This window comes from Rhinolophus sinicus, linkage group LG06 (assembly GCF_036562045.2).
Source record: "Rhinolophus sinicus isolate RSC01 linkage group LG06, ASM3656204v1, whole genome shotgun sequence".
Taxonomy (NCBI): Eukaryota; Metazoa; Chordata; class Mammalia; order Chiroptera; family Rhinolophidae; genus Rhinolophus; species Rhinolophus sinicus.
The window spans coordinates 163,726,614-163,752,163 of NC_133756.1; the positions used below are offsets into that span (position 1 = coordinate 163,726,614).

General features: G+C 58.5%; 1 protein-coding gene and 1 long non-coding RNA gene across 20 annotated transcripts in view; one reads left to right on the forward strand and one right to left on the reverse strand.

The window, feature by feature from the left end:
- Positions 1-25,550, reverse strand: part of SHANK2 (SH3 and multiple ankyrin repeat domains 2) — a 457,209-nt gene that overhangs the window by 12,956 nt on the left and 418,703 nt on the right. For 5 of the 15 annotated variants that reach the window (XM_074336881.1, XM_074336888.1, XM_074336879.1 and 2 more), the window contains 8 exons: positions 17,266-17,401; positions 16,118-16,199; positions 15,917-15,936; positions 14,384-14,404; positions 8,326-8,456; positions 7,859-7,970; positions 6,945-6,965; positions 3,141-5,553 (listed from right to left, as the gene is read on the reverse strand). In XM_074336881.1, the coding sequence (XP_074192982.1) occupies positions 3,141-5,553; positions 6,945-6,965; positions 7,859-7,970; positions 8,326-8,456; positions 14,384-14,404; positions 15,917-15,936; positions 16,118-16,199; positions 17,266-17,401 (2,936 nt within the window). The remainder of the gene's footprint in view (positions 1-3,140; positions 5,554-6,944; positions 6,966-7,858; positions 7,971-8,325; positions 8,457-14,383; positions 14,405-15,916; positions 15,937-16,117; positions 16,200-17,265; positions 17,402-25,550) is intronic. The other 10 variants (XM_074336889.1, XM_074336882.1, XM_074336893.1 and 7 more) reach the window with 7 other exon arrangements.
- Positions 14,363-23,908, forward strand: LOC141572300 (uncharacterized). 5 transcript variants are annotated; one of them, XR_012497673.1, is made up of 7 exons: positions 14,363-14,497; positions 14,642-14,813; positions 17,408-17,606; positions 18,400-18,697; positions 20,628-20,818; positions 21,054-21,389; positions 22,494-23,908. It is a non-coding gene; the product is annotated as an uncharacterized LOC141572300 (long non-coding RNA). The 5 variants fall into 5 exon arrangements; XR_012497674.1 differs by adding an exon at positions 14,933-14,971 and having other exon boundaries at positions 14,380-14,813; XR_012497672.1 differs by having other exon boundaries at positions 14,380-14,971.

Consider the following 25,550-nt stretch of genomic DNA (forward strand, 5'->3'; position numbering starts at 1 on the left):
TGAGATAGCTTCCTGGGAGCACTGTGCCCAGGAGTGCCCGGCGGCTCCCATCTTAGCGGGTGTTTCCACACCAGGCCTGAGGAGATGCCTCTAACACTGTGTGGAAAGCGCACGGCTCCGTCCTCTTTTTGTCACTGTATTTGTAATCACCTCCACATCTCATGTCGTTCCAATTTCCGGGAACAGCCATCAGCAGCAGCAGCTCAGTCACGGCCAAGTTAATCAAAGGTCCCCAGGTAAGCACTGGTCTGGTCTCTCTCTTCTTCCCATCAGACCCAGTTCCCGCAATGAGTGGGCGTGGTCTCACCCAGTTGTGTTAAGCGAGAACCCGAGGGAGAAAGCGACTTTACAAGGGGCAGTTTCAGTGGTGCTCCAGTCCCTTTAGTGATCGAACAGCTGTGGGCAGCTCTGAAAACTGTCCCTTTCTTAGGCGACCAAAAAGTCTTTCCAGGGCAGTGGGATTTCGGCAGTGCTGCTTGTGTATCTTCAAAGAGCAGGGCCACTTTTCAGTTTTCCCTAGAAAACCTCATTTCTCTTCCCTCAGTAGGAATTCTCTTCATCCAATTTTGTGCTTTGTTTTGCCCAGGGCCAGGCACAGCTCTTAATTTTGATGCATTTAAAAATGGCAGGGAGCCGCCCAGGCAGGGGGCCCAGGCTGAGAGTTCTGGGCTTAATCTGCTCTCCAAATGGGTAACTAGCCAGCCCATCAGGGCACTGGAGAGGCTCGTCCCTGCGGGTGTGTCTGTGGGGGAGGGAACACGCAGGTTGCTGCCTGTTCACATGAGGACGAGCTGTGTCACAACTGGGTAGCTCTGCCCAGTAGGCCCACCCTGGCTTATCCAGTACGCCACGTGGCTGCAGCCCCTATCCATACAGGGCTTAGTCTGGTGAGGCTGTGAGGTCAGAAAAGCCAAGGCAGTCATTTCCCGCGGTCAGCGGCCTTCCTCTGTCCTGGGGCTTCAGGGCCATCCTATTCCTAGTTGGCCATGACTGCCTGGTGACTGACCTTGCCTGCTATCAGCCCTGCCCCCGGTGAGCTCAGCGCTGTGGCACAGTCAGGGAGCTGCCCCTCCAGGTTCGTCCCTGGTGCAGCCAGAGGCCGGCAGCGGAAGCCTGACAGCTCCCGGGTGGAGGGCTGGCCTATGTCCTCCGGCTGAGCACCTGAGCTCCGGCCGAGGGCCTGACCGCTGGCTCCCAGCTCGCTCCTCTGCGCAGTGTGAACAGCTACAGGCCCTGCCTCGATGGTGCCCATGGAGTGAGTGCTTAACAGATGTCGGCTGGACTGGGTTTTAAGTAACAGAACGGACCAGGTGGCTGTTCGCAGCAACCGTGCATGAGTTGGAGGTGGTTCTGCAGCTGCTCTGAAGGATCCAACAGGATGCTGCCAGGTGATGCGGGCTCTGAGGTCCTGCCCACCTTGGGGATGAGGGCAGGGAAGCCCTAGAGGGACGTGTGCCTCGGAAACCCACTCTTCTAGAGCCCCCGGGAGCTCATCCAGTCGGGAGGAGTAGAGATGGAGAGAAACCCAGACGCTGTTCAGAGAGGCCCCGGGGTGCACTCCTGCTGATGGGGTTGCTCAGGGGAGCACAGCTCGGTGCCAGCTGCCCCTCAGGCCTCAACAGCCCTAGAATCACCCCCTTCAGCAAGATTCATATTCGGGTATTGCTAACGAGGGGACGCGCCAGTCAGAAAACTGCCTGTGTCCTGGCCGGGTCTCCTGCTGGTATGGCCCAGGGACAAGCCACTTGGCCTCTCTCTGTATCCCTGAAAAATGGGGATACTCAGTACCTGCTCCCCTGCTCCCCAGCTGTCATGAAGGTGAGTCAGCGTGTGGAAGCATTTTGTAAAACATGAAACACTTGACATAAAGCATCTTAATTGTTGTACCTTCACTACAACTAAAGAAGTATATTATTACATAAGGAGAAAGGGCTAATCCAGTGCGTTCAGATTTCCGTGAGACGTGTGAGTACGTGATCTGTGTGGGTATGTGCGTACATACGTCCACCGGAAATGGGCCCTTTAAGGACTTCCCCTGCAAGTGGAGTTACTGTCTGAACGTCACACTTAGTGGTGGGTGACCTATTAGGAGCCGGTATCTCAACTTGCTTCTCCCTCCCGAGGCTGGCCTATCGGCATTTCCCTGGGGAGCCGTCCAAGTAACTGGTTTACATCCGCACGGAGGCTCACTGGGAAAACTGGTGCCCGGCCATGTCTCAAGAACCGACCGTACAGTGATGTCACTGATTAATGGACTTGGGTGTTTGTGCGGGGCCTGGACGTCATTAGTCAGGGCGGTGACACCGGAGCGTAAACATCGTGGGAGAAACTGACGAACACTGCTGTCTGGGACCAGCCAAATGGTGCGTGTCACGGGTTAGAAAACCGACAACCAGGAAGAATCAGGGAGCGAAAAAGCTCTGGTGAGAATTCCCCAGAAGCTGTAGCAGACGGTCGAGGGGCTTGTCGAGTGTGGCCACCTCGGCAGAGCCTGCTGGTCGGGTTTAGAAATGACCCCTCCTAGTCTACCCTCAGTTCCAAGAGCAATAACCTAAACTGGGGGTTACTGATTGGCGACCTGCGGACATGGAAGCATTCCTCCCATGACGTTTGCCCGGAATTCACTGGTGAAGCCAGAAGCCAGCACCTCCCCAGCCCTCAACCAGTGACCGAGGGGAGGAGGAAGAAGGCCCACGCACACGTTCACATCCCCACCACACCACCACCCGCTCCCAGCCCAGCCGGCATGGCTGCCCTCCCGGACCACCGCGGCGGGACTTGGTTTTGGCTCCTGCCGGCCTCCAGAGGCCCTTCGGGGGGTCCTGGCTGAGATGTGGAGGACACAGGATGGGAGACATCAGAGCCACACTCTGGAAGCCCACGTGGGGCTGGCTTGCACAGCTGCACTTGACCATGAGTCTGCACTTGGGAGTGCCCGTCCTGCCAGGAGGGCTGGGGTCTGTGCTCAGCTGCACCAGAGTCCAGGAGAACGAGAAAGAAGCGCGACGCAAGAGGCTCCATGAACCCCCTCTTCACGGCCGCTGTGGCTGCTCCCCAGGCATTTCCTGGTCACACTGCCCAGACGGGGCAGAGGGATGCCCGGCGTGGAGAGGCTGCGTCTGACCAAGTGCGGGACTTACCTTGGAGCGAGGCCAGCCGGCTTGGTCCCCGTCGGCGAGTCTAGTCCTTCCCCCGGCTTGGCCGATTTCTCTCGGTTCATTTGCTGCAGGATCGAGTTCAATTCGCTGATCACGTTTGCTTTTGGGCCTGAGAGAATGGGACTCTTGACCTCCGGGACGTCGCCCCACAACTTGGAGGTCCTTGGCTGGATCCCCTTCACGGTCAAGGGCTGGGCACTGCCAGGTGGCGGTGGGGGTGCGGGTGGGGGGATGACAAAGCTGTCCACGTCCTCTTCCATGAGCGCGTCCTGGTGAAGTGCATTGCTCTTGGGGATGAGGGGCTTCATCTTCGGCTTGGGAGGGACAGGGGGCTTGTCAGCCATCAGTGCCTGTCCATCTGCATAGACGGTGCAGGTATCCACATTCTCCCCGCCTTCAGAGGACAGCGTGGAGATGCTGGACACCGTGGAGATGGTGCTGGTGGTCTCCAGGTGGTGGTCGCTGCTGCTCCGGCTGTCCACCTCCTCGATCCCGGAGTCCGTGACGGTGTCAAAGCTTTCGGGCGGTGGCAGGAATGAGGCGGGCAGACAGTTGGAAAGGCCAGCCGGCTTCTTGCTGTCTGCAGAGTTGGTTGGTTGGCTGGAGTTCAACGAAGGGGACGGGGAGGCGTCATTTTTTTTCTGCTTGACCAAGTCTGTGAGAGCGGGGACAGAAGCAAGGCGGTCGTCAGGGATATCAAAACTGTTTGCGAACTCCAGGGGAGGAGGCAATGGCTCTGTAAAAACAAAATCCTCATCCAGGTCCACGGAGGCCAGAGGGGGGGGAGGGATGCGGAATGGCAAGATCACCGCCTCCTCCATGGAGCCCGCCGTCACCATGGTCCTGCCGGCGGTGGTGGTGGCGGGCTCGGGGCCGGCGGAGATCTGTAAAGCACCTTCGGTTTTGGGAACACTTTCTGGCACCTCAGGCGGCGAGTTGTCCGGCTTCATTTCCACATCCGCTTTCTCATCCTCTTCCTCCAGGAAGTCTTCCGGCTTGGCAGCGTCCACAGTGTGAACCATCAGCAGACCGGCCGACTTCTGCTGGGACGTGTCCACGATGTTGATCAGCATGTTCTTCTTGTCATCGCCCCTCCGGTCCTTGCCCAGGTCGCTCTCGTACTTGTTCTCGGTCTCTTGCCGCCTCAGGGGCCCCCGTGTGTTCTGCCTCGTGCCCGTAAGGAAGCCGGCCTCCACGCTGGGCCGCATTTTGGTATCGATATAGAGAGGTTTGTTGAGGTCGGCCTTGGGGGCCTCCCCCTTGGGGCCCAGCTGGGACTCCTTCATGGCTCGGTCCCTCGCGGAAAGTGCCAGGGCCAGCGGGGAGCTGGGGTCCAGCGGCCTCCCCGTGAGTGGGTGGACGTAGTTCTCGGGGCCAGCCACGCCACCGCTCTTGGGGGGCACTGCAGGGCTGCTCTCAGGCCCCTTGGCTTTGGACGTGGAATTTGGTGGCCTGCCGGCATCACCCTGAGCTCCGGCATCGCCACCACCCACAAAATGGCTCTCAGACTCCCTGGGCGGCGCCCCGGGTGTCGTGGGCGACGACAGCTGCTCGGTGCCCTCCTCCTCGCCGAAGCCGCCCTCCTCGGTGAACTTCGAGGGCCGCATTCGGGGGGCAGGCGGCCCCAGACCCACGTCCTCGTCGCCCAGGTCTGTGGAGAGGAAGGCCGGCGAGTTCCTCCTGGCTTCAAGCCGCTTCTCCCGGTCGCGCACGGCCCCGGCGATGGCGGCGGCGAAGGGGCTGCTGACGGTGAGGCCGTCATCGGGCCGCAGCTGGCCCGGCGGCTCCGGGGCCTGCGGGTCGGTCTCCACGCTGCTGCCCTGGCTGCTCTTGCCGCTGCTGCTGGTGGAGGGCTCCTTGACGATGATGGTGGGGATGGCGATGGAGCACGTCTTCTCGGGGCTGTCCTCCACGTTGGACTGCTTCACCAGCACGCCCTTCCGCCGCGCGGGCTTGGCGGGCACGTACACGGCCTTGCTCGCGATCTTGCCCACCTCCGAGTACGGGTTTTCGGGCATCTGGCCCCGCCTGCTGCGGACGTTGGCTGGGGCCGTGGGGGCGCGGCTGTACAGGTCGTCGGAGTCCAGCGAGTAGCGGTCCAGCTCCCTGCGGTAGTACATCCCCTTCTCCCTCATCATGGTGGCCACCGTGTCAGAGCGCGCCGCGGCGGACACCTTGGCGGCGGGATTCTGAGTGAACGTGGGCTTAATCGTCCCATAGACTCGCGGAGTCGGGGACTTGGGGCAGTTGTAGGCAGTGGGAGAGGGCGGTGGTGGGGACGGGGGCACGGACTGCGGGGGGGGCGGGATGTCCTCGGAGGTGTCCGGCATGGACAGGCTTCTGGTGAACTTCAGCATCGGAGGAGCCAGGAACTGCCGCTCTTCCTCCGTGATTCCTGCAAGGACAAGACAGGTCAGTCTGGAACCAGGACCGTGACGAGCACCCCGCTCTGCGCCTCGGGTTGTGCACACCAGAGATGACCACGATGCACGCTTGCTCACGGGACGCAGCACAGGCCGCACTGCACAATGCCAAGAGGTTCCAAGCCGGGAAAGGGAAAAGGGAAAAGGGAACAGGGAAAAGGGAAGAACGAAGGGGAAAGGCACCAGACGTGGAGTGCGTGCTGCTGACGTGTTCCGCTTGTGCTGCCCAGAGCGCCGGGCACCCCGCCTCCTCGGGCCACGTGTGTGCGTGCGTGCATGAGCGTGCGTGTGTCCGTGTGTGTGTGCACGTGTGGGGGCGGGAGCTGGGAGGAATCAGGAGGCATCCATCCGTCCTTTTAGGGTTGTCAGGGCCCCTGGGGGTGTTTCAGGGTCTGGGGGCTGAGGCTGCCACGCTGCCCATCTAAACAAGGCAAAGGGCGCACGGGTTGAGGGCACTGCTGCGTTGGCTGATGTGACATGACAGGTGCCACTGTGTGCAGTGCAAGGAGCATCAGAGTGCCGTCGTCCTGCCCAGGTGTGCAGGGAGGCCTGCCACCCTTCAGCCTGCCACCCGTCACCCTGGGGTGGTCTCGCCCATGTGGCGGGAACCCATTTTGTGGCCTGACTTCTGCAGGCCACCTGAGGGCTTGAGGGTTCTGGAGCTCTCTGGGCCCTCAGGAGGATGCCAGAATTATTGGGGGGAGGGAGCTAAGAGCCTGTGGGCTGGGCTGAGGGCTGCGGCCATTACCACAGCCATGGTGAACCAGGGCCAGAGCCCGGCTGGTGTGGCATGAAGTCAAGTCGTGTTCCAGGACATGAGCCAATGCAACCCGTGGATGCCAGACGAGGGCCTGTGGTGGTGACAGTGGGTGTGCCAGGCGGGCGTCCCAGCTACGTCGGCCCCAGCAGTTCTGTGTGTGTGTTGAGTAGGTGACCTTTTTGGACTGTTTCTAACAGTCCAAGATATAAAAGCATCAACAGAACGCACTCCAGGAGATGGGGAGCAACACTCAGACACGGACGCTGACAGACGTGAAGTCACGTATGTCCCGTCGGAAGCATGCAGGTATTTCAGGGAGGTGACAAAGGAATCACTTTGAATCAAAAAGACTCCTAGAGGCAACTACAACTTATTCCAATGAGAATTCCCATTCGATAAGGGTATTCCAAATCCAGCTACTCCTTGTGGGAGGAGGGCATTGCGGCATTGCAAAGATGGGCTGCTGACAGGCCATCCCTGACCATTTCACATGTTGGTTGCCTGACAGCTACGTTCCCAAGGAGTAATGATTTAAGAATACACCTTATAGAGTAAACTGGGTTACATTCCAATGATAGATTCCAAACCATAAGGTTCACTAACCTGATAGAAAGATTCTGCTGTCTGACAGGAGGAAATCAATTGTTATTAACCAGTTAAAGAGCCAGTGACACAACACGGCGTCTGTGCTACTCGGCGTGGCCGAGCACCAGGAAGGGAGAGTCTTGGGAACAGTAGACGCAGCCCCGCAATCACGGATTATTCAGTTACTGCCTCAAACTAGTGACCAGGAAGCCACGCCTCCAAGAAGCAGTGCCAGGAGGCGTTTCCACAACATACAGAGTGATGTCCTCCAGGGCAGACAGGCTCCCGGGGCGGCTGCCACTCACACGCCTCTGTCTACATGGCAAGGGTCCACTGGTGTCCGGCAGTGGCCTTGACCTCTCAGAGTTTCCATGGTAAAGACAGTGCTGGGTAATCTCACAAGGGGACTGCGTGAGGGTCACGGTTACCCTGCCTTAACAGTCAGTAGGGATCAGTGACATTAACAGGAGAGGTAACGAGTTTTCTACGACACACGGTAAGGACAACTCTATTAGAATTCGACAACCTGACCCAACCACCCTCAGAAGTGTGTCCACTGAGCTCACCCTACAAAAGGTGGTGGCTGGCAATGCAGGGGGTGGGGGACACAGTGACATAGGACTCACTCCAGCTGCCACTCTGACCGGAAGCGCAAGGAGGGGGCGTCCTGGACCACCCGTCCCACCGTCTCCCTCCCGCCCTGTGGCCCCTCCCCTGGCTTCTCTCGGACAGCTTGGCTTGCAAGGCGGGAGAAGCCGCCCTGGATGTTGTGTCCGGGGGGGAAGAAACATTTCAGACCGCCGAGACATACAGAGGGCTCCCTGGCGGGGGAGGCTGGCAGGGTGCCCGCCATCTAGTGGGTGAGCCTGGGGGATGGTTAGGGTGGGCTCTGAGAGCCAAGGGCAACCTCTGCGGGTGGCCACGCTTCTTACCTATTGATTTCTGCCTTCGCATCGTACCTCGAGGGAGGCCCAGAAATGGGCCTTTCGGGCTCCCGGGAACGGTGGGCGTCATCACGGCGATCCCCTGGCGTTCGTACACGGACTGCAAACCAGAGGGCTGGGGTGAGATGCGCCTGGACCAGCCCCACCCACAGCGGCCAGGCCCACAGGGCAGCACAGAAGCACTGGGCGGGCAGTGGGCACCTGTCATGTGGCTTCCATGGGGCACCCAGGTGTCCCACTGGGGCCTGAGCTGTGCCTGTGCTCCCAGCCCCAAGGAACAGCTGTGGCCTGAGACCCCGGAAAGATGCACCCTCCTCCTCTTGTGGGGCCCGGATTTGGGCTCCGCGTACGGACAGCACAGGGTGTGTGACCCCAAACTACAAGGACGGCCATCTCCGTGCAGCTGAGCGGGGAGTCCTGCCTACTTCCCCGGTCCCCAGGGCACAGCCACTCACGTTCATGTCCGAGACGGGTGGAAAGCACCGGCTGGTGGGCCGCTGCTTGATGGTGGCCACCCTGGACTCCATGGCCATGTTCTCTGCCGTGCGGGATGGCTTGGGGGCGGGGACTATCTCCTCGGGCTTATCTGCAGCGTGAACACGATGACAGAAACAGGCATCAGTGACCAAAGCCCCCAGAACACAGTCAATCAGAAAATGCCAAAGGGCCTCCTGTGTGTTAACCTGGCATTTAACAGCCCAGCCTCCAAAATCATGCGGACGGGTGCTGGGCACCGTGGGTGGAGCACGCATGCTTCTGTGTCACATGCATTCACAGCGACACGATCCCGTTCCCCAAACCCTCAGCCCAGGAGGAGATACGTGGACAAGATGGCCCTCAGCCACTGAGGCCTGGAACGCCCTAAAAGTCGTGTCGTCCGTGGAGTCATTGCATTCATACTGATGGCACTCAATTAAGTGTCCACTAAGCCAACGCTTGGACTTAAGAGCTCAGAGGTGTGATCCCTTTGTGACCAGACGCAGGTGCCAGGGCCTAACGGCCCAGCACCCAAAGCTGGAGGCCACTAGGCGGCGTGGGTGTGAAGTAGCCCGGCGGACATCGAGCCTGGGCTGTGTGGCCAAGTCCCCACCATTCCCCCAGTAGTAGAATATTCTCATTTCTTTGTGACAAAGAAAGCCAAGTGTTAGTTATTAGTGATCCCTACAAATTGAGAAAATTTGTTTTAAAAATTGAAATCGGAAACATTACATTCGTTTGAGAATGTGAAAACGGAAGCCGTGCCTCGAGCCACCCAACACCCTGGCTGTGTCTGTAGGACGCCCAAGTCCAGGTACCGGAGGGCCCGTGGGAGCTGCTGAAACGGAGACCCCCAGAGCGAGTCCTCAGGGGGGCTGGCCACGTACCCGCCTCCGACCCCTCCGCTGAGGTGCCACCAGGTTTCAGCAGGAATATCCACTTAGGACCTTGCAAGCACAGTGCTCCCTTCCCCTGGCCCCCGGGTCATCCAGAACATTCTGTCCTCAAGCGTGAGGACTACTTCTAGGCAGCCTTGACCCATTTCGGGGTCTGGTGACTCCCTGTGAAGCTCACGCTGTCAGAAAGGGCCAGGCCTCTGGGGTGTCGCCCAGACGCCCTGCTGCAAGGCTGGCAGGAGAGGCCATCAGCGCCCAAGAGCTCTGGGCCGAAAGGTGTCCCAAGAACCGTGACGGCCACTTGTGACTCCCCGGAGGAGCCCCCAGAGCCACAGCAGCCTCTGAGTCACCAAGACCAGAGGTACCAACAAGAGGAACTCGGGATGGGGAGGGGGTGAGCCGGGCTGGGGACCAGGCAGGCGCCCTCCAGGGCCACCCCAACCTCGTGGGGCACCCACAGGTAGGACTGACATCCGTGGAAGCGATTTCCTGCCGAATCCCTAACGAGAGCTGCCTCCAGTCCCGTCCTGCTCCAGGGGTTGGCAAACTGCGGCCGTGGGCCACACCTGTTCTTGTTTGGTCCTCGGTCTGAGGACACTGTTTGCATTTTTAACGGACATTGAAAGGACAGGAAAGAGAATGTGCAACAGAGCGCGTGTGACCCGCAAAGTCTGAAATGCCAAAGTCCCAGTTCACCTGCCCAGGAAATGCTGTTACTCAGAAGGCGCATCCAGAAGGCGCTCCCCTGTGACACACGTGTTACACTCAGATCCTTCAGGGCTAAAGATGAGCAGACCCCCCACGCCGGCTTCCTCCCCGTGCTGCTGGTCACAGCTCTCCTGGCCCTTTCCGCCTCTCAGGGAATTGGTTAGAAACACCCACCTCTCTGCTGTCACTTGCAGTGGGGACACCTCCAGCTGTGGTCACTACCCCAGCTCCCTGCCCCACCCCATCAGCCAGGCCTCGCTCCCCTTGACCGCTGCACGGCTTGGGGTCCTCTCACGGCAGTGGCTCAAGTGGCACTCTGTTGACCTGCTTGGTAAGGTGAGGGGGACCCAAGGGTCCCCATGGCCCGTCCCTGGAAGCCGAGCCCCTTGAAGTGGCTGCCGGCCTTGCTTCAGCCGAGCGCAGGGCAGGGAGTGGGGTCTCCTGGGTGCTGGGAGTTTGTCCCCAGGCGCAGCCCAGCCTGGCTCCCCTGGGGCGTCCGGGAACTTGGACCCACCTGGAGGGAACAGAGTGACTGACGCCCGGGAAGATACCCGGGAGAGGCACTGCAGATGGACAGCTCTGCTGTGTGGCCACGTCTGGGCCTTCCAATCGGCGAGGGGCCCCGATGGGACGCTCTCCTGTGACGGAGTTCAACTGGCTGGATCTTCCAGAGGCTCGTTTCCAGCTGGGCACTCAGAGTCCGTGTCTTTGGTGCTAAACCTCCCCGAGCAGATGGGGTGATTCACCCCCCCACTGGCACGCCGAGGGCCCCTTGGGTGGCATCCCAGAGTGCCACCTGGAACCTTCTCATGCCTGGAATGAGCAGGCAGCAGCCTGTGACTCTGGCCCTGGGGCATGTGGCAGGCACCCTGACCACTTGGCTCACAAGATGGGCGTGCCAGGCGAGGCAGAGGCATGGTGGGTAATCACAAGGGTCCCAGCCTGGTGGACATTGTAAGGCCTTTGTCCCACGTCTCATCCTGACAAGAACCCGGCTGTGGGGCCGGGCAGGGGGCGAGTCCCATTTTGCGGAGAGAACAGCTGGGGCTCAGAGATGCTTCAGGTCTGGGACCAGGTGGGAGTGTGGGTGAGAGTTGGGTTCCCCAGTCTCGGCGCCCCCACCTCGGGCCAGGATGCTGAGTCCTGGGCGGCAGTTACTGTCAGAGTGGTCTGCCAGGGGCAGCTGATTGGAAAGCAGGGGGCGGTGCATAAAGCGGGGCAGTGTCTGCACCAGTCACACTGCATGGAGGGGCAGGTTTGGGGTGTAGCTGAGGGTGTGTGCCTTAAGCCGGGGCCATCTTGGACGTGGATAGCCTGTCTCCTTGGTTTAGGCCCTGGCCCTCCTGCCTCCACCCCACCCAAATGTTCTTGTGAAGCAAAGCATACAAGGGCACTCGTTTGTAGGGGGAGTAATGTTGCTCGTGTTCCCTTTTCAGTGAGTGTGGTCTGTGTGATTCAAATGAAAAGAGGGACACCCCGCATCGCTTCCCCATGGGGGCCTGGGTCCTGTCCCACTCTTGGCTCAAAGGGAGCCTGGTGGCCGGACTGAGGCTCTGCTCAGCCCTGCCCCTGAGAGTGTTTGCTGGCTTTTAAGAAAAGCATTGCCCTGTGGCTTCCTGCTTCTCATTCTAGGCTTGTGAGGGTCATTATGACTCGTTTATAAAAGCCCGGAGCTGGGTCTCTATTCAGGGACTCTGGGTAGAGAGCATTAGTGATCCAGCCCCCTGCAGTCTTTAAACGAGGGACGCAGGGACTGAAAACAACCCTGCAGACACACGTGAGAACTGCCAAATCTTACAATCGGGTAGTGAGTTGATGAAAATGCTCTAGAAGTTACCCGCATCTGGAAGACAGGCGGGATGCCCACTGTCCCTGAGCTGCAAACGGCCTGGCATTGGGACGAACGCCCTCTGGGGGAGGTGGGGGGTCTGTCCAGTGCGGCTGGGTCGCATGCGGCCAGGTCTCTCGGGAACCAGAGCAGGGCAGTGTCTTGCCCATCACCCGAGTCCCCCAGCTCGTGGTTCACCCTCCCCCGCAGGCCGAGGTAAACACCGTCACCCAGTGCGCCGACGTCGGGGTGAGAGGGCTCGGAGCGGGATTCCCCCCGAAGCACAGCTTCCCAGAGGAAAACACGCGTCAACAGCAGCAGATGTCACGCCAGGCCGCACGCGGAAGCAGCACTTGGGCAGCCGGCCCGCGGCTCATCGTCCCAGGAGGCAGCCATGCGGTGGGGAGTGGTGCTGGGAGCCCAGCAGGGCCCGGCCCTCGGGCTCTGAGAAGTCTCACGTCCTCCCAGGGACGGGCCTGGGCTGCAGCCAGAGGTGCTGGTGGCCTGGAGGCCACAATGATGCTGGTCCACCACCGCCGGCCTGGCGTCCGCCCCGAGCCGCCCAGGGCGTGTGGCTATCGTGTCCTGTTCCCCCTCAGGCCCGAGAGCACTGGTCTGGGGACTAGAGAAGGTCCTCAGGGTGCTCCAGGACTCAGCGGAGGGGCTTGAGACGAGGAAATGAAAACTCACGGACGTTGTCACTTGCCTGCTGTCAGGAAGCAAGAGGCAGCTCCCAGCGGCGATCTGAGGCCGTTGTACGGCTGCATCTGTTGCCCAGAACTGCCGCGTATCATGACTAACTGGGTGCTTTAGAGAGACAAGTTCCTTCTCACATAGTCCGGAGGCTGGGATTCTGAAACCAAGGGGTCAGGAGGCTCCAGGGGAGGTGCTTCCTGCCTCTCCGGCTTCTGTGTGCATCCCTCCAGCCTGTCTGTCTTCACGTGGCCTCTGCGTGCCTCTCCTGTGTGTCTGTGGTTTCCTCTCCTCTTGTGAGGACACCCGTCATCGGGTCAGGGCCCAACCTACTCCAGTATGACCTCATTCTGATGACATCCGCAAAGAGCTTTTTCCAAATAAGGTCTCTTTCACAGGTTCTGGGTGGACATGAACTTTGGGGGATACTCTTCAACCAGCACATCTATAAAGGCCAATTTTCTCCAATTCCACACGGCTTTTCTGGAGTGTGATGAACGCTTCTTAGGACGTTAGGCCAATCCTCCAGGAGATACTGGTGGAGGCAGCGTAACAGGGCCTGGAGAGTTACTGCACACCTACTATGTGCTGCGGGGCACTGGACCCCACAGCCCCCGGGCCCTGCCGCGTGCCCCTGCAGGAACTGGGGGTCTCCTTGCCCACGGACCCGCCTCCAGTTCCAGCGGGGGTCAGGGAATATGGGCCTCTCAGGACTCTGCCTGTCTGCTGTGTGGGTTGTGCCCTGGACCCAGTTTGGGGTATCTGGCTGCTGGAGGTGTCCCCGGGGGAAGGTGGGGGGGTGGCCGAGGGCAGGCCGCAGGCCCCTGAGGCTCTCCTTGCCAACGGGCTTTCTGGGCCAGCTCTGTTACAGGAATGAGTCCTGGAAGCCCGTGGAACGGACAGAGGGGCCATTCCTGCCACCTGGGGGTTGGCTGGGACTGAAGGGGGGCTCAGAGAGGAGCTGAATCTTAGGGCATTTTCTGGGTCCTGGGTACCCACCACATGGCTGATGCTGGGAGTGCCCTGGCAGCCCCTGGGGATTTGGGGGCCCAGGACCATTGAGAGGAAAGGCCACCAGGACCAGCCTGCACCTGGGGACACCATCAGGGGCGACAGGAGGCGCTCCTGCCTCGGTGCTCATGGACCCACGGCTTGGCCCCAGATGTCGCCGCGCTGGACCCAAGTGTCAGTGTTTTGGACACTGCGCTGTGCTTTAGCGTCAGTGCCCAGGGTGGGGGGCAGGGACCGCTCCCACCGCCCCCCACTGGAAAAGCAGTTTTGACTTGAAAGTGTTTCTTTTCACTGTTGGGATAGTTGTCTCGAGCAGCCAGGCAAGAAACACCCCAAAATGTGGGTGCTGCTGAAGGAGGAGCCCGAGTGTGTGGGAGGCACAGGGGGGGCTGGCCTTTGCTGCTCACAGCGCAGTGACAACGGCCCTCCCACCCCAGCGGCCCCGGGGAGGGGCAGGGACAGGCGTGGCCTGACAGCTCCCTCCTGGCTCAAGCTCAAGGACACGGCTCCCGCAGGCCTCCTGCAGAGCGAGGGGCTTTCTGGGAATTCCAGGGACCACCCCGCCCACGGCAGAGGGGCCAGCGGTCAGGCCCCCATCCACACGCCAGGGGCGCCGCCTGCCTGCACCCTGACCAGCCCGTGGGCTTCCGTCATGATGATGAGGACACGTCTGGGTGGGAAACGCAGAACATGTTGGGGGGACCACAGACGGGAGAAGTGAAGCAGACGCAACAGACTGAAAGGGGACGTGTCCTGGCGCTGGGGCCCCTTCGCAGGAGCCGGCACAGGGAGAGACAATACAAGGTCACGGCACATTCGAGACGCCACGCGGACGGCACAGAGGTGTCTCTTCCACAGGGTGTGTGTGGGCAGGAAGCAGACACGGGGCTGTCCTCTTACCCTTCTTCTTCCGGACGGAGGCTTGCAAACAGAAAGGGGAGCGTGAGTCCCATGCTGGCAGCGCTCACCCACATGTGTCCTGGGGCTGGACCACCCCGGCCCTCAGTGTGACAGGTAAGTGGGGCGTCTGGGAGCAGGAGGTACCATCTATGCTTTCCCGGGAAGCCACCTCCCAGGGACCTTCCGTTTCCCACATGCCTGGCTGGTTAATTCTGCTCCCCTGGGCTTTTCTTCCCTCTCGGCCCCCGCCCCTCCCAGCACCCCGCCAAGTGGGAAGTGGATCCCACTAGGGCAAGTGCGAGCTGAAGGGTGATTTCCAACTAAGAAGGCCCCGCACGGCGAGAGGGCCTGACGGAGGCTGAGGACTCTGGGGACCGACCGGGCAGCACCTGCTTGTCCAAGCCGACCCCACTGGAGCCCCCCTTTAAAGGTGAGCTGCCCACCAGTTCCCCTCGGGGATGCTCGCCGCTGGCCCTTCAGGGAGCTAGTGTGGCCCAAGCTGTCTCATTTCAGAAGAGGACGTGCAGTAATTCACTGTCACCCCATCAGGTACCACACCAGGCGCAGGGGGACAGTGGCGTTTTCCTGGTGAGTCTTGTCAAGGACGGGCCAGCAGGAGAGGGGCTGGCGGGGAAGCGCTGACTCTGGCGGTTGGGCTGCACCACAGCAGGGGTGCTCTTTCCTAGAAGGCCTGGGCCTGGGCGCCTACCCGCAGATTCAGCCCCAGAATAGTGATGGTGAGGGGTGCTTGCCAGGAGGCAGCCTGCGGGGGAGGGCCGGCTGCCCACTCCACCGTGTCCACTGTGGACAGAGAGTATGAGAATCCTCCCAGAGGAGCTGCAGGAAGAAAGGCCACCCCGTACCTTTTTGGGGGGGTGGAGGAGGGGAGGGCCAAACCTCCCAGTGAAGGCGGGACCAGGTGGGAACTCAGGCTAGGCAAACACCCATTAGGGGTGCCCAGATTCCAACCCCTGGGGCCGGCTGGGCCTGACCGTGGGTGTTGGGCTCAGGGCGAGTGCCAGGTGACCTGCCCGGCACTGAGCTCATTGGTGCCCAACCCCCTGGCCTAACCAGCACTCTCGTGCTCTCAGTGGAGCAAGCATTTCAACCCACTCGTCACCTCTGTGTGGGTCACAGTCATCGTCCTTCCCAAAGTGTCCCTGGGCTCCATGGCGACCCCCCAATATGACATTTGACCAGCTCCGGGGGCATCATCCCTCTTTAACAGACACATGGGCCACTGGACCCAGGGCCACGCTGCTCTGATCGTGTCCTCACCCCCACGATGGGGTCCGATGGCCGGAGTGCTTCTACTCCTGGCAGACCTTTCGAGAAGGTGCCAGGAGCTCCCTAAGCTCGGTGAGCGGCCCACCAAGCCCGCCAATCGCTCCGCTACTGGCGTCAAGTCCCCCAGGCCCCAGGCGTTGCTAGTTGGTCTGAGCTGTGTGCAGGGAGGGCTGGTGAGGTGGGCTTCAAAGGGGTGCCCTCGTCAGTGGGGGGGGGCTGTCTGGGGGACACCATGGGGCAGCTTACCTTTATCCACTAGTGAGAGGCCCAAAAATTGAAAACAAAACAATGTTAGATGAACCAAGAAGAGAAAGAGGCAAAACTAGTAGCCCCACCCGAAGCTGGCAGGTGCCCATGGAGAGAGCAAAGTGGGGCCTGGGAGGGGGGCAGGCGAGTGTGCACAGGGCCATGCGGGTTGGGGGGGAGCTTCCCGGCCGGGGACTCTTACCGAGCTCCTCCAGCTCCGACGTCATGGACTTGGAGCGCAGCGTGAGCGCTGTGGTCGGGGCGCGCTTGGGGGGAGGGGGAGCTGTAGGCAGACAGGAGAGACAAGTGTGAGGCCGACCCTGGCTGCAATGCCGCCCACCCCAACCCACCTTCCAGGACCACCTGGGCGGCAGGCGGCCCGGGCTGGTGGGGCTCTGCCTGGAAGGCAGACAGATGTGGGGAAGCTGGCAGTGTCTGCTGCTTCCACTCAGGCCGTGATGGCTTGGGACCAAGCAGGGAGCTCAGATGGACCTGGACAGGCCCCCGGCCACACCAGGCACTCGGGGTCCCTGCCCTCTTGTCGGTGTGGACCCTGCAGAGGGGGCTGGTCCAGTGCCAACGACCAGTGGGGACTGATGGATCCGGCAGCCTGTGCAGCCCAGGCCTCCGAGGCGTCCCTCGGCCCTTTTGAGCAAAGCCTGGGAGCTGCCCTCCTGCAGCCCCTCAAGCAGCTCTCCTCACTCCTTCACCCACAGGCTCCCCTGTCCACAGCTCACAGCCCCTCCTCCAGGCAGCCCTCCCTGGCTGTGCCACCTGCTCTCTCTCCCAAGCTCAGGCTGAGGGCTCCTGATGGGCTGGGTGGGAGGGGCCACCCTTGCTCTTGTTAAACAAATGCGGGGATGCTGGAAGAACTAACTGCTACTCCAGTCTCTTCCCTGCCAAGGGGACCTGGGGGTGCCTGCTCCCTGCTCCTGTATCCCCCAGCTACGACCCCTCAGGAAGGAGGGTGGGCCGGAGTCACCGCGGGGGTGCAGCAAGCTCTGTAGAGAGGACGGGTGGACCTCGCCCTTCTATGGGTACAGGCTGAGTGTGGCCGAGACCCATCGCCAGTCACCAATGCAGTCAGGTTGGAGCAGGAGCCCCCCAGGTCCCCCTCTGCTGAGCACAGCCCTTGCCTGAGGCCACCACTGCTCCATGGGCAAGCTCCACAGTCATCTCCTAACCTCCCTTCTGGCTTCTTTTCCTGCTCTCAGGGGGCCCGGACGCCCCAGTGGGAGGAGATGGGGGACACACCTGAAAACACCCAAACCCACCCCCAGCCCTTCCCTCCCAGGCCAGGGCTCATGGCTGGGCCAGTGGGGGAGGGGTGGGCGGCATGGAGCAGGCACCTTTCTTCCTGGCGGTGTCGTCTGGGTCGAGATTCCTGGTCACTGTGACCACCTTGAGGACGAGGTGATTCCCTCCCTGCCGGATCATGTTCACCACCTGCCGGTGGCCCACCTTCACCACGTTCTCACTGTTAACCTGCAGGAAGACGGCGGCCATGAGACAGGACACGCAGCGGCCCCTGAAGTGCACCCCTGACGAGACGCAGCGCCCCCCAAGGGTCATCAGCCCAGACAGGAGACGCAGCACCCCGTGAAGTGCACACGTGACACAGGAGACGCAGCGCCCTCCAAGGGGCAAGGGCAGGCTGCCATCTGAGACTTGCGTGGTTTTGGAACCAAAGGTGCTCTCAGGGAAACTGGCAAGAAATTGGAAGGAAACCGCTGGCAGTGTCACCATGGTTAGGCGGCTGGGGAGCCTGGGAGGGGCCCGGGCAACTCCCCTGGCACAGGGCACTGTCCCACTGAGCCAGCTTGCGCTCTGTGGCAGCTGCGCGGGCACCCATGCGTTCTTAGGTGCTCACTTGGGCAGACCCAGGGGCATTGTCCTGGCCACCAGCTACGTGTGAAAAGCTTTCTCTTTTCATAGTCAGGAGGAAACACACACTTAATTGCTTCTCACATATTTCGGGCTGCATATCACACTGACACGGCCTATTTCCTCTGGGTGCACCCACCCTCCCCCTCTCCCACCTTGGACCCCAGAGAAGGCATGAAACAAGGCGCCAAGAGCAGTGAGTCCTCTGCCCTGCTCATGGTGTGGGGTGTGGGGGGAGCGCACTGTGCTGCAGGGAACCCCCACGCTGCCTCCGCAGTGGCGTTTGGGAGTTCTCAGCACCTTTCGGATCCTGTTCCCTCCCCTTCACCTCCATTCGTACCCCCTGTAACGAATGCACATGGTACAGAAGCAGAAATGGACCCAAGGTGACATCTGCAGGTAGGGGCGGGGCTGGTCCTCGAAGCCCAGTGCCTCGCCCCTTGCAGCTCACAAAGCTTGTCCAGCTGCAGACCTGCTCTGTCCCCCATCCCACCCCACCCCCACCATTAAATCAGAGCAACAACGAGGGAGCGGGGGCAGGGGCACAGAGACTGGGGAGAAGAGCGCTTCACCCTGAGCCCAGCCTCCCTCGGTTACAGGTGTTTGGCCCACAGGACAGACCATCTCCAGGGGGCTCTGGACCTGCCGCCCCCACAGCTCCCAGTTCATGACACTCCAGGCACCGTCTCTGAAGAAAGGAAACCACCCCGATTGTAAGGAATGAAGACGCAGCAGTACCAGTCCCTCTTGTTGTACTTTCTCCGGCTGTGGATTCCTTAAAAACGGTTCAAGTCCAGCGTACCCACAGACAGTGTCACAGGCTCGGTGCACTTCCACACACCGAACCCCTGTCTAATCAGACCCCAGTGAGAAGCACAAGGTGGCCGCTCCCCACAGGTGAGCGGGTCTGTTCTGATGGCTCTTCCAGGCTCGGTGCCCGGCGGGAGGACTCGCGTGGGGCACACTCAGGCCCTGCAGCCGGAGGGCAGACTGTGCTGGGCACGGTGGGCAGTAGGGTGCGGGGGGCCGGAGAGGTGGGGAGACCAGGACCAGGGCTGGAACCACCGGTGGCTCCACGGGGGGGGAACAGGGAATGCTGGGACAAGGCACCGCCAGGATCCCCCCCTCCCCGAGCAGCTGTGAGTGTGGGGTACCACGCAGACACGGGGAGCACAGCACAGGGAGCGGCCTGAGGCCCTGGGGAGATGACCCAGCAGCAAACAGCCTCCAGAGGCCCATCTGCAGAGCCTTCCCGGTCAGCCCTGTGCGAGGCTGTGGGGACAGGCGAGGACGTGACCCTGCTGTCGTCAGGTGGGGACCAGCTGCCTGACTCAGGATGGTCTCAAGGGCAGGGCGGGGCTCAAAGAAAGCCAGTGTCACCTTATTTAATCCTGCCACACAGCATTCTGACGCTCGGGGAGACACGAGGCCGAGTCGCTGGTAAATGGGGGAGTCAGGCTCTCGTGGCTGGGGGGCAGGAGGGCACTCAGCAGGGAGGCCCACTGGGGACCTGACCTCTGGCCTCTGACCTCAGTCCAGCCATTGCGCAACCAGCCCCACTGCGGCCTGCTGACCCCGCAGCCTTGGGCCTGACTCCCTAGAACCCAGGTTCTCTGGAACCTTCTGTGTCTTCGTGTTTTGGCAGCTGGATGCTGCCCTCCGATACCCGGGCCTGGGCCACACTGGGGAGAAGCTGGGCACAAGCGACTGGAGAATCCCTTTTGTCTGAAGTATCAGAAACGGTGATGTAGGGACTGTTTTGTGAAAGGTTCTCCCAAAGGAAAGAGTTGCTAGTGGTGGATTCTCAGGACCTCAGTGACTCCAGCACCATCCCCGTCCTTCAGGCCCCAGCTCACGTGACGGCATCCCCTACGTGCTGGGTGACCACACAACCTCTCTGTGCTCCCGCTGCCTGGCCCATGAAATGTGGGTGACGCAGGTCCTGCCTCCTGGGTTACCTCATCCCAGGGATGCCCCCCCCGTGCAGCTTCCTTGTCCCAAGCCTGGCACCTCCATATCTGAGGGGCCCTGGCCCAGCCTTTCTGAGAAGCCGCTGTCCCCCACTGAGCTCCTGATGACTGACCAGGGGTGATGGGCATGGGAAGCGATGTCTCACTCCCAGCCCTGTGGGCATGACCCCAGCCGTGGCAGGAAGTGCTGGTGAGAGCTCGAGGAAACATGCTTGACAGTCCCTGGAAACGCTACTTGGCCTTCTCAGAAAACCTGATGACAAAGGGGCTTGACTGGCTCGGCCTGGGGCTGAGCGGGGGGTCAGGAGTCTTGGCCATCGGACTCCCCTTGGGCCCCTGAGATCTGCCAACGCAGACGCTGAGAGCACACAGCAGGACCCGGCAGGAAGCAGCCCTGACAGGGAACCTGACTGCACTGCACAGCCTGTGCCGCCCAGGACACTGGGGCTGGGGGCTGGGGGGTGCCAGGGTCCTGGTCTCAGGAGCGATGGTGCCCGGTGACCCAGCTGCCTGCCTGGCCGGGCACAGAGGATCCATCCCGACCCACTGCCCACACCAGCCCTTTCCTCTGATCACCCCCCCCCCCGCCAATGCCCCATAACCTCCACTCCAACCGCCCTCAAGGGTCGGTCATCAGGACTAAGTCCAGGGCTGGCTGGATCCTGCCCCCCAACCTGCCCTGGGGGGTCTCCTCACGTCCCCAGACACACCTGTTAGGGGCCGTGCTGCGTCCCCCCAGATTCATATGCTGACATCACCTTAGGATGCGACTGTTTAGAAATGGGGTCCTTGCAGATGGCCAAGTTAAGGTGAGGTCGCTAGGGTGCCTGACCCTAAATGACTGTGTCCTTATAAAGGACACGTCCACGGAAACGCCATGAGAAGATGAAGCAGAGACGGGCTGATGGCTCTACAGGCCGAGGAGCGGCAGAGCGCCAGCAACCCTGGGAGCCGGGGAGTGCCCAGACCAGACGCTGCCTCACGGCCTCGCCTTGGGGGACCCAGCCCTGCCACCCCCGCGCCTGACTTCCGGCTCCCAGGACTGGGAGTGAGTGTCTTGTGTAAGCCGCCCAGCCGGTGCTTTGCTACAACATCCTTGCCTTGCTCGAGCGGGTGGCCTTGACACCTGCGGCCTCAGCAGCAGTGTCCCTCCTTCTTGGAAACCACTCCCTCCCAGGCCCTGCAGGGCTGGGGCCTCTGTGAGCGTGGTGACAGTGACACGACTCCTTTCTCACACAGCCGGGTATATGGGCTCATTCTGCCTCCCTCTCCTTCAAACCCAGGCCACTTTCCTGGCCAGACAGGCGGCCACTACCTGAAGCTGACACCTCATGTGACAAACTGCAGCCGTGCCCACTTGCCAGGAACCTGCCCCAGCCCCTCCCTGGGGCCTCTGCCGATCAGCCCACTATCCTCCAGCCTGTGCAGTGACATCTCTTGCCCCCAGGCAGGCGGGGTGGAGCCAGCAGGTGACTCAGAATGACTGGTTTGGTTAAAGGGGCTGAAGGCGCAGGTCCTGGGGCTGTGGTACCCCCAGACCTACAGAGGTGGGGCACGCACTCCAGCTGGCGAGAGCCACAGCCCGACGCCGCTGCCGCAGATCCAGCACCAAAGCCGGGGTGAGTGTCGCGGGTGGGATTCTGGCGGCAGGGAGAGGGAATACCGAGGGCAAATGAAAGCAGGAGCCCGGGTGGGGACAGGCTGCACTGGCAGGAGCCCTTTGGCCCAAGGATGTGTTTGTACAGAATGCCTCCCCTCCCCCACCCCACAGAGGTCCTATCAGAAACCGTCCCCTTTCAGTGGGGCCCTCACTGCACCCGGAACGTGGCTCGCTGAGCTCACTAAGAAGACGCTGTCTTTCTAGGCTCCCCCATTGCCACCACTGGACTCAGGTCCTGTCTTCCTCCTCCTCTGTCCTCTGTCCTGAGGGAGCCCCTTCTGCAGGAAGAGGGGTACCCTCCAGGATGGGGTGCTGGGGCAGGGTCCAAGTTCCCCCCTTCCTTACCTGCAGGGGAGCACCTGCCTCAGGAGTGTCATGTGTCCCTGGGCGGGGCACGCACAGCTGGGAGCCACACTCCCGCTGCCTCCCCTTCCCCGTGAAGACAGGGTGGTGCTGATTCCTGGACAGAGGACCAGCCTCTCCAGCCCACATAGGGGGCGACAGCCCCGCCACAGAGCCCGCTCTGACCACGGGCCTCACCCTCCTCCTCTCCCCCTCATCCTCCCCTCAGCACGCCCACCTTAAATTCTCATCCTGCTTTGCAAAGTAAATAAGCTTTGAATGGAGTCTTTCCCCAAAAGCAAAAACCATGCCAAGGTCAGGGCCGCAGGCAGTGTAGGCTTTCGCGGATCAGCTGCTGGTGTGCAGGTGGGCACAGAGGTGCCAACTGGCGTGTGCTGCGATACCTATAAATATCCTTCCATGGGAAGAGCAGGCAAAGGCACAAGGTGACACACCGCAACCTTGAGTAGACAAGAGCAGGACTGACTGAGGCGGGATGGGAACACTCAGCTACATTCTCCTTCCTAGTGTGGGCGGGACATAGCAGCAAAGAGCAGAGCTTTGAATTGCCCAGCCTTTAAACAAACTGAAAATTCAGTGTATTTAGCCTGCAATGGGGCTTTGGGACCAGCCACTGTCCTTAAAACCGATGCTGGAAACTGCTCATGTGGCGATGGAAACCTCAGAGATTGACTAGATGAAATGCTTGCTGTTTCCTCAGCTGCCCAGGTTGGCATCTTGAACATTCACGGGGTTCCGGTGTCCCTCAAAAAACCTGGACCTGCAATTCTGGCATGCTGCCACCAGGAGGAGGTGTGTGCCTCGATCACCTGCCACATTTACGGAAGGCTGAGCCAAGTGCTGGGGCACCTGGGGTTACAGCCTTGCAATAGAGAAACTGTTCACAAGGCACAGATCCAGTTCTCTGTGTGAAGGAGTACCATACTTCTCCATGCATCGTCCTTCCATACAGATGTGGAGTGGTTACGGAGGGAGGAAACCATGGGCCATGTGCTGACAGAGGGCAAAAACCCAAGCCTGGCCCCCACCACGATTCAGGGAACTTCTGTGAACAGTGGGGGTACAGGCTGTCCTCAGCACACTTTTGTACCTTTCTAAATAATTCTCTTCTTCCACTTGTTATTTAAAATATCAAACTTGTATGTGCCCGTGGTTTAAAGAATTCTACAGGCTTGGGACAAAACCAACAGGACCTACCACCTCACCCCACTTGTCACTCCCAAAGCCTTCAGCCATTCTTTTGGTACTTATCACTGCGTCCCTAAACCTGCTTATACTATTGCTACTTGATGTTTGCTTACATTGTAGATATTATCTACTGACACACCGCTATGGAAAATGATGACTTAGCTCAGGGTTTCTCAACAGCGGCACTATTGCAAATTTGGAACAATGAATGCTCTGCTGTGGGTGTGCATTATAGGATGTTTAGCAGTATCCTTGGGTTCCACCCATTTACGACAACATCCCCTTCCTCCTAAATGTGACAACCAAAAGTGTTTCCAAGCATTGCCCCAAATGTCCTCTGGGAGTCAAGTCACCCTCAGTTGCGAGCCACTAATTTTGCTTTTTATTTCATCCCCCCTCCCCCCCACCATTTTTCCAATGCTTCCATCCCCCAGTTACAGTTCTATCATAATTTTAACTATATCAACATTCTAGATTTACATCATTACTATGCAATATCTATTCATAGCTAAACGACATAGTATACTATGATTACTCTCTTTTCCCCATACATTTTGTTTTCCCTGGAGTGAAATAATTTCCTGTTGCTTGTTTATTGGTTTAATTTTCTGTGTACTTAACAGTAATTCAAATCCAAACACTTCCTAATTATGTAAGTCTCTTTCAAAAATCTTCAAATACATTGGGTATTTTGTTTGCCTTCTTGAAGAAATTGCTCCTGAAGACTCTGCTCTGGACAATGTGGCTCTGTGTTCTCCAGGCCCGTGTCCCCATTGCTGTCACCCTCAGGATTCCTTCTGATTTTTTTCTTGTGTTGGATCTCCTGACTCCTAGACTCCATGTATATATATATTTGGTTCAAAACCTCATTATATTGGTAGAGGCTATTCTCCAGTAGTTTCCCAATAAAAGGACTTTGGGATATTATTATTATTATTATTATTATTAGAGACATTGCCTATTTGAAAAACGGCTTTATTTACATACTTAAATGGTAGTTTGGCTGGGTACAAAATTTGAGGTTGGAGGGTAAGGTAAAGTAAGCTCTTAGGACTGACCCTTCTACAGGTAACAACTATAAAGTCTGGACAAAATATACCCCTGCACCCCTAAACCCAAACAAACACAGTTCCCTGAAAGCTCTGGAGGATGAACAAAGGAAGGCAGATTTTGGACAGGAGGGGAAATTGGAAGCTTTGGGCCATGGACAGAGTGTGGTGTAGGTCACCTGATGATAGAAAACTCCAACTTTTCTGGGCTTGAGAAATCAGAGGACAGAGCTGAAGGTGGCCACAGCTGCCAAAGTGGGGAAGAATCCCAGAAAAGAGAACCAGAGAAGAGTAGTTTCATGTTCTGTGTGCAAACTTCCCCCAAATCTCTGGTGGATATCTGAACTGTACAAGCACAGGGCTGCTCAAAACAGCTTGCTGATAAGGCTAAAATGCCGGAACTGAAATTTGAGCTGTTGCTACTGCAAGCCAGACAGTTTGCGATTTGAGTCTAACCAAGGTAATTATCAGCGAAAATGTCAGTCTTGGATCGACACTTATCCAAGAAATGTAACAGACTCCAGAGTGGCCACGATACAACAGTCACAATATTCAGACTACAACACAAACTTACTTGATGAACCCAGAGATGACCTCAATGATGAAATTCTCAGACAAGGACTTCTAAGCAGCTCTTACAACAATATTCAATTAGGTTAAGGAAAATATACTCATAACGCATAAAAGATAGGAAATCTCAGCAAAAAAAAAAAAAAAAAAAAGAACAAAAGAGAAATGTAAAAAGAATTAAGTGGAAATTTTAGAACTAAAATACAATATGTAAAATTTAAAAATGCACTGGATGGGCTTAATAACTGAATGGATATGAATGAGTAAAGAGTGAACTTGAAAATGCATCAGTAGAGCTTATTCAATATGTAAAACAGAGAGAAAAGATTTTCAAAAGTGAACCAAGACTTAAGGATTTGTGGGACAATGTCAAACGATCTAACATAAGGATACTTAGAATCCCACAAAGTGAGAACATTCGAGTCCCAGAATAGAGAAAGAAAATGGGTCAGAAAAAATATTTGAATGACTGTGGACTTCACATTAGAAACTATGGAGATAAGAAGCGTGTGGAAGACCATCTTAAAACAACAACCTAGAATTCTATATCCAGTGAAAATATCTTTAAAGAGTGAAAGCAAAATAGACATTGATAGATAAACAAAAACCAAGAGAATATATCGCCAGCAGACCTGCACTATAACAAATGAGAAAGGAAAGTCCTCAAGCTGGAGGGGAATGGTACTAAGTCTTCAGAAGACATAATGGATATCAGAAATGGTAAAAAAAAACTTAGGTAAAATATAAAAGATTATTTTTTCTCTTATTAAAAAATAGATATAACTGTTTGAGGTAAAATAATACTGTTTTGTGGGGTTTACAGTGTAAGTAGATGTAATACCTACAACAATTGCTGCATAAAGGAAGGCAGGAGTGAGGTAGATATATCCATAGAGTTGCAAAGTTTTTATAGCTCATGTGAAGTGTGCAATAAGAATTCTAAGTAGACT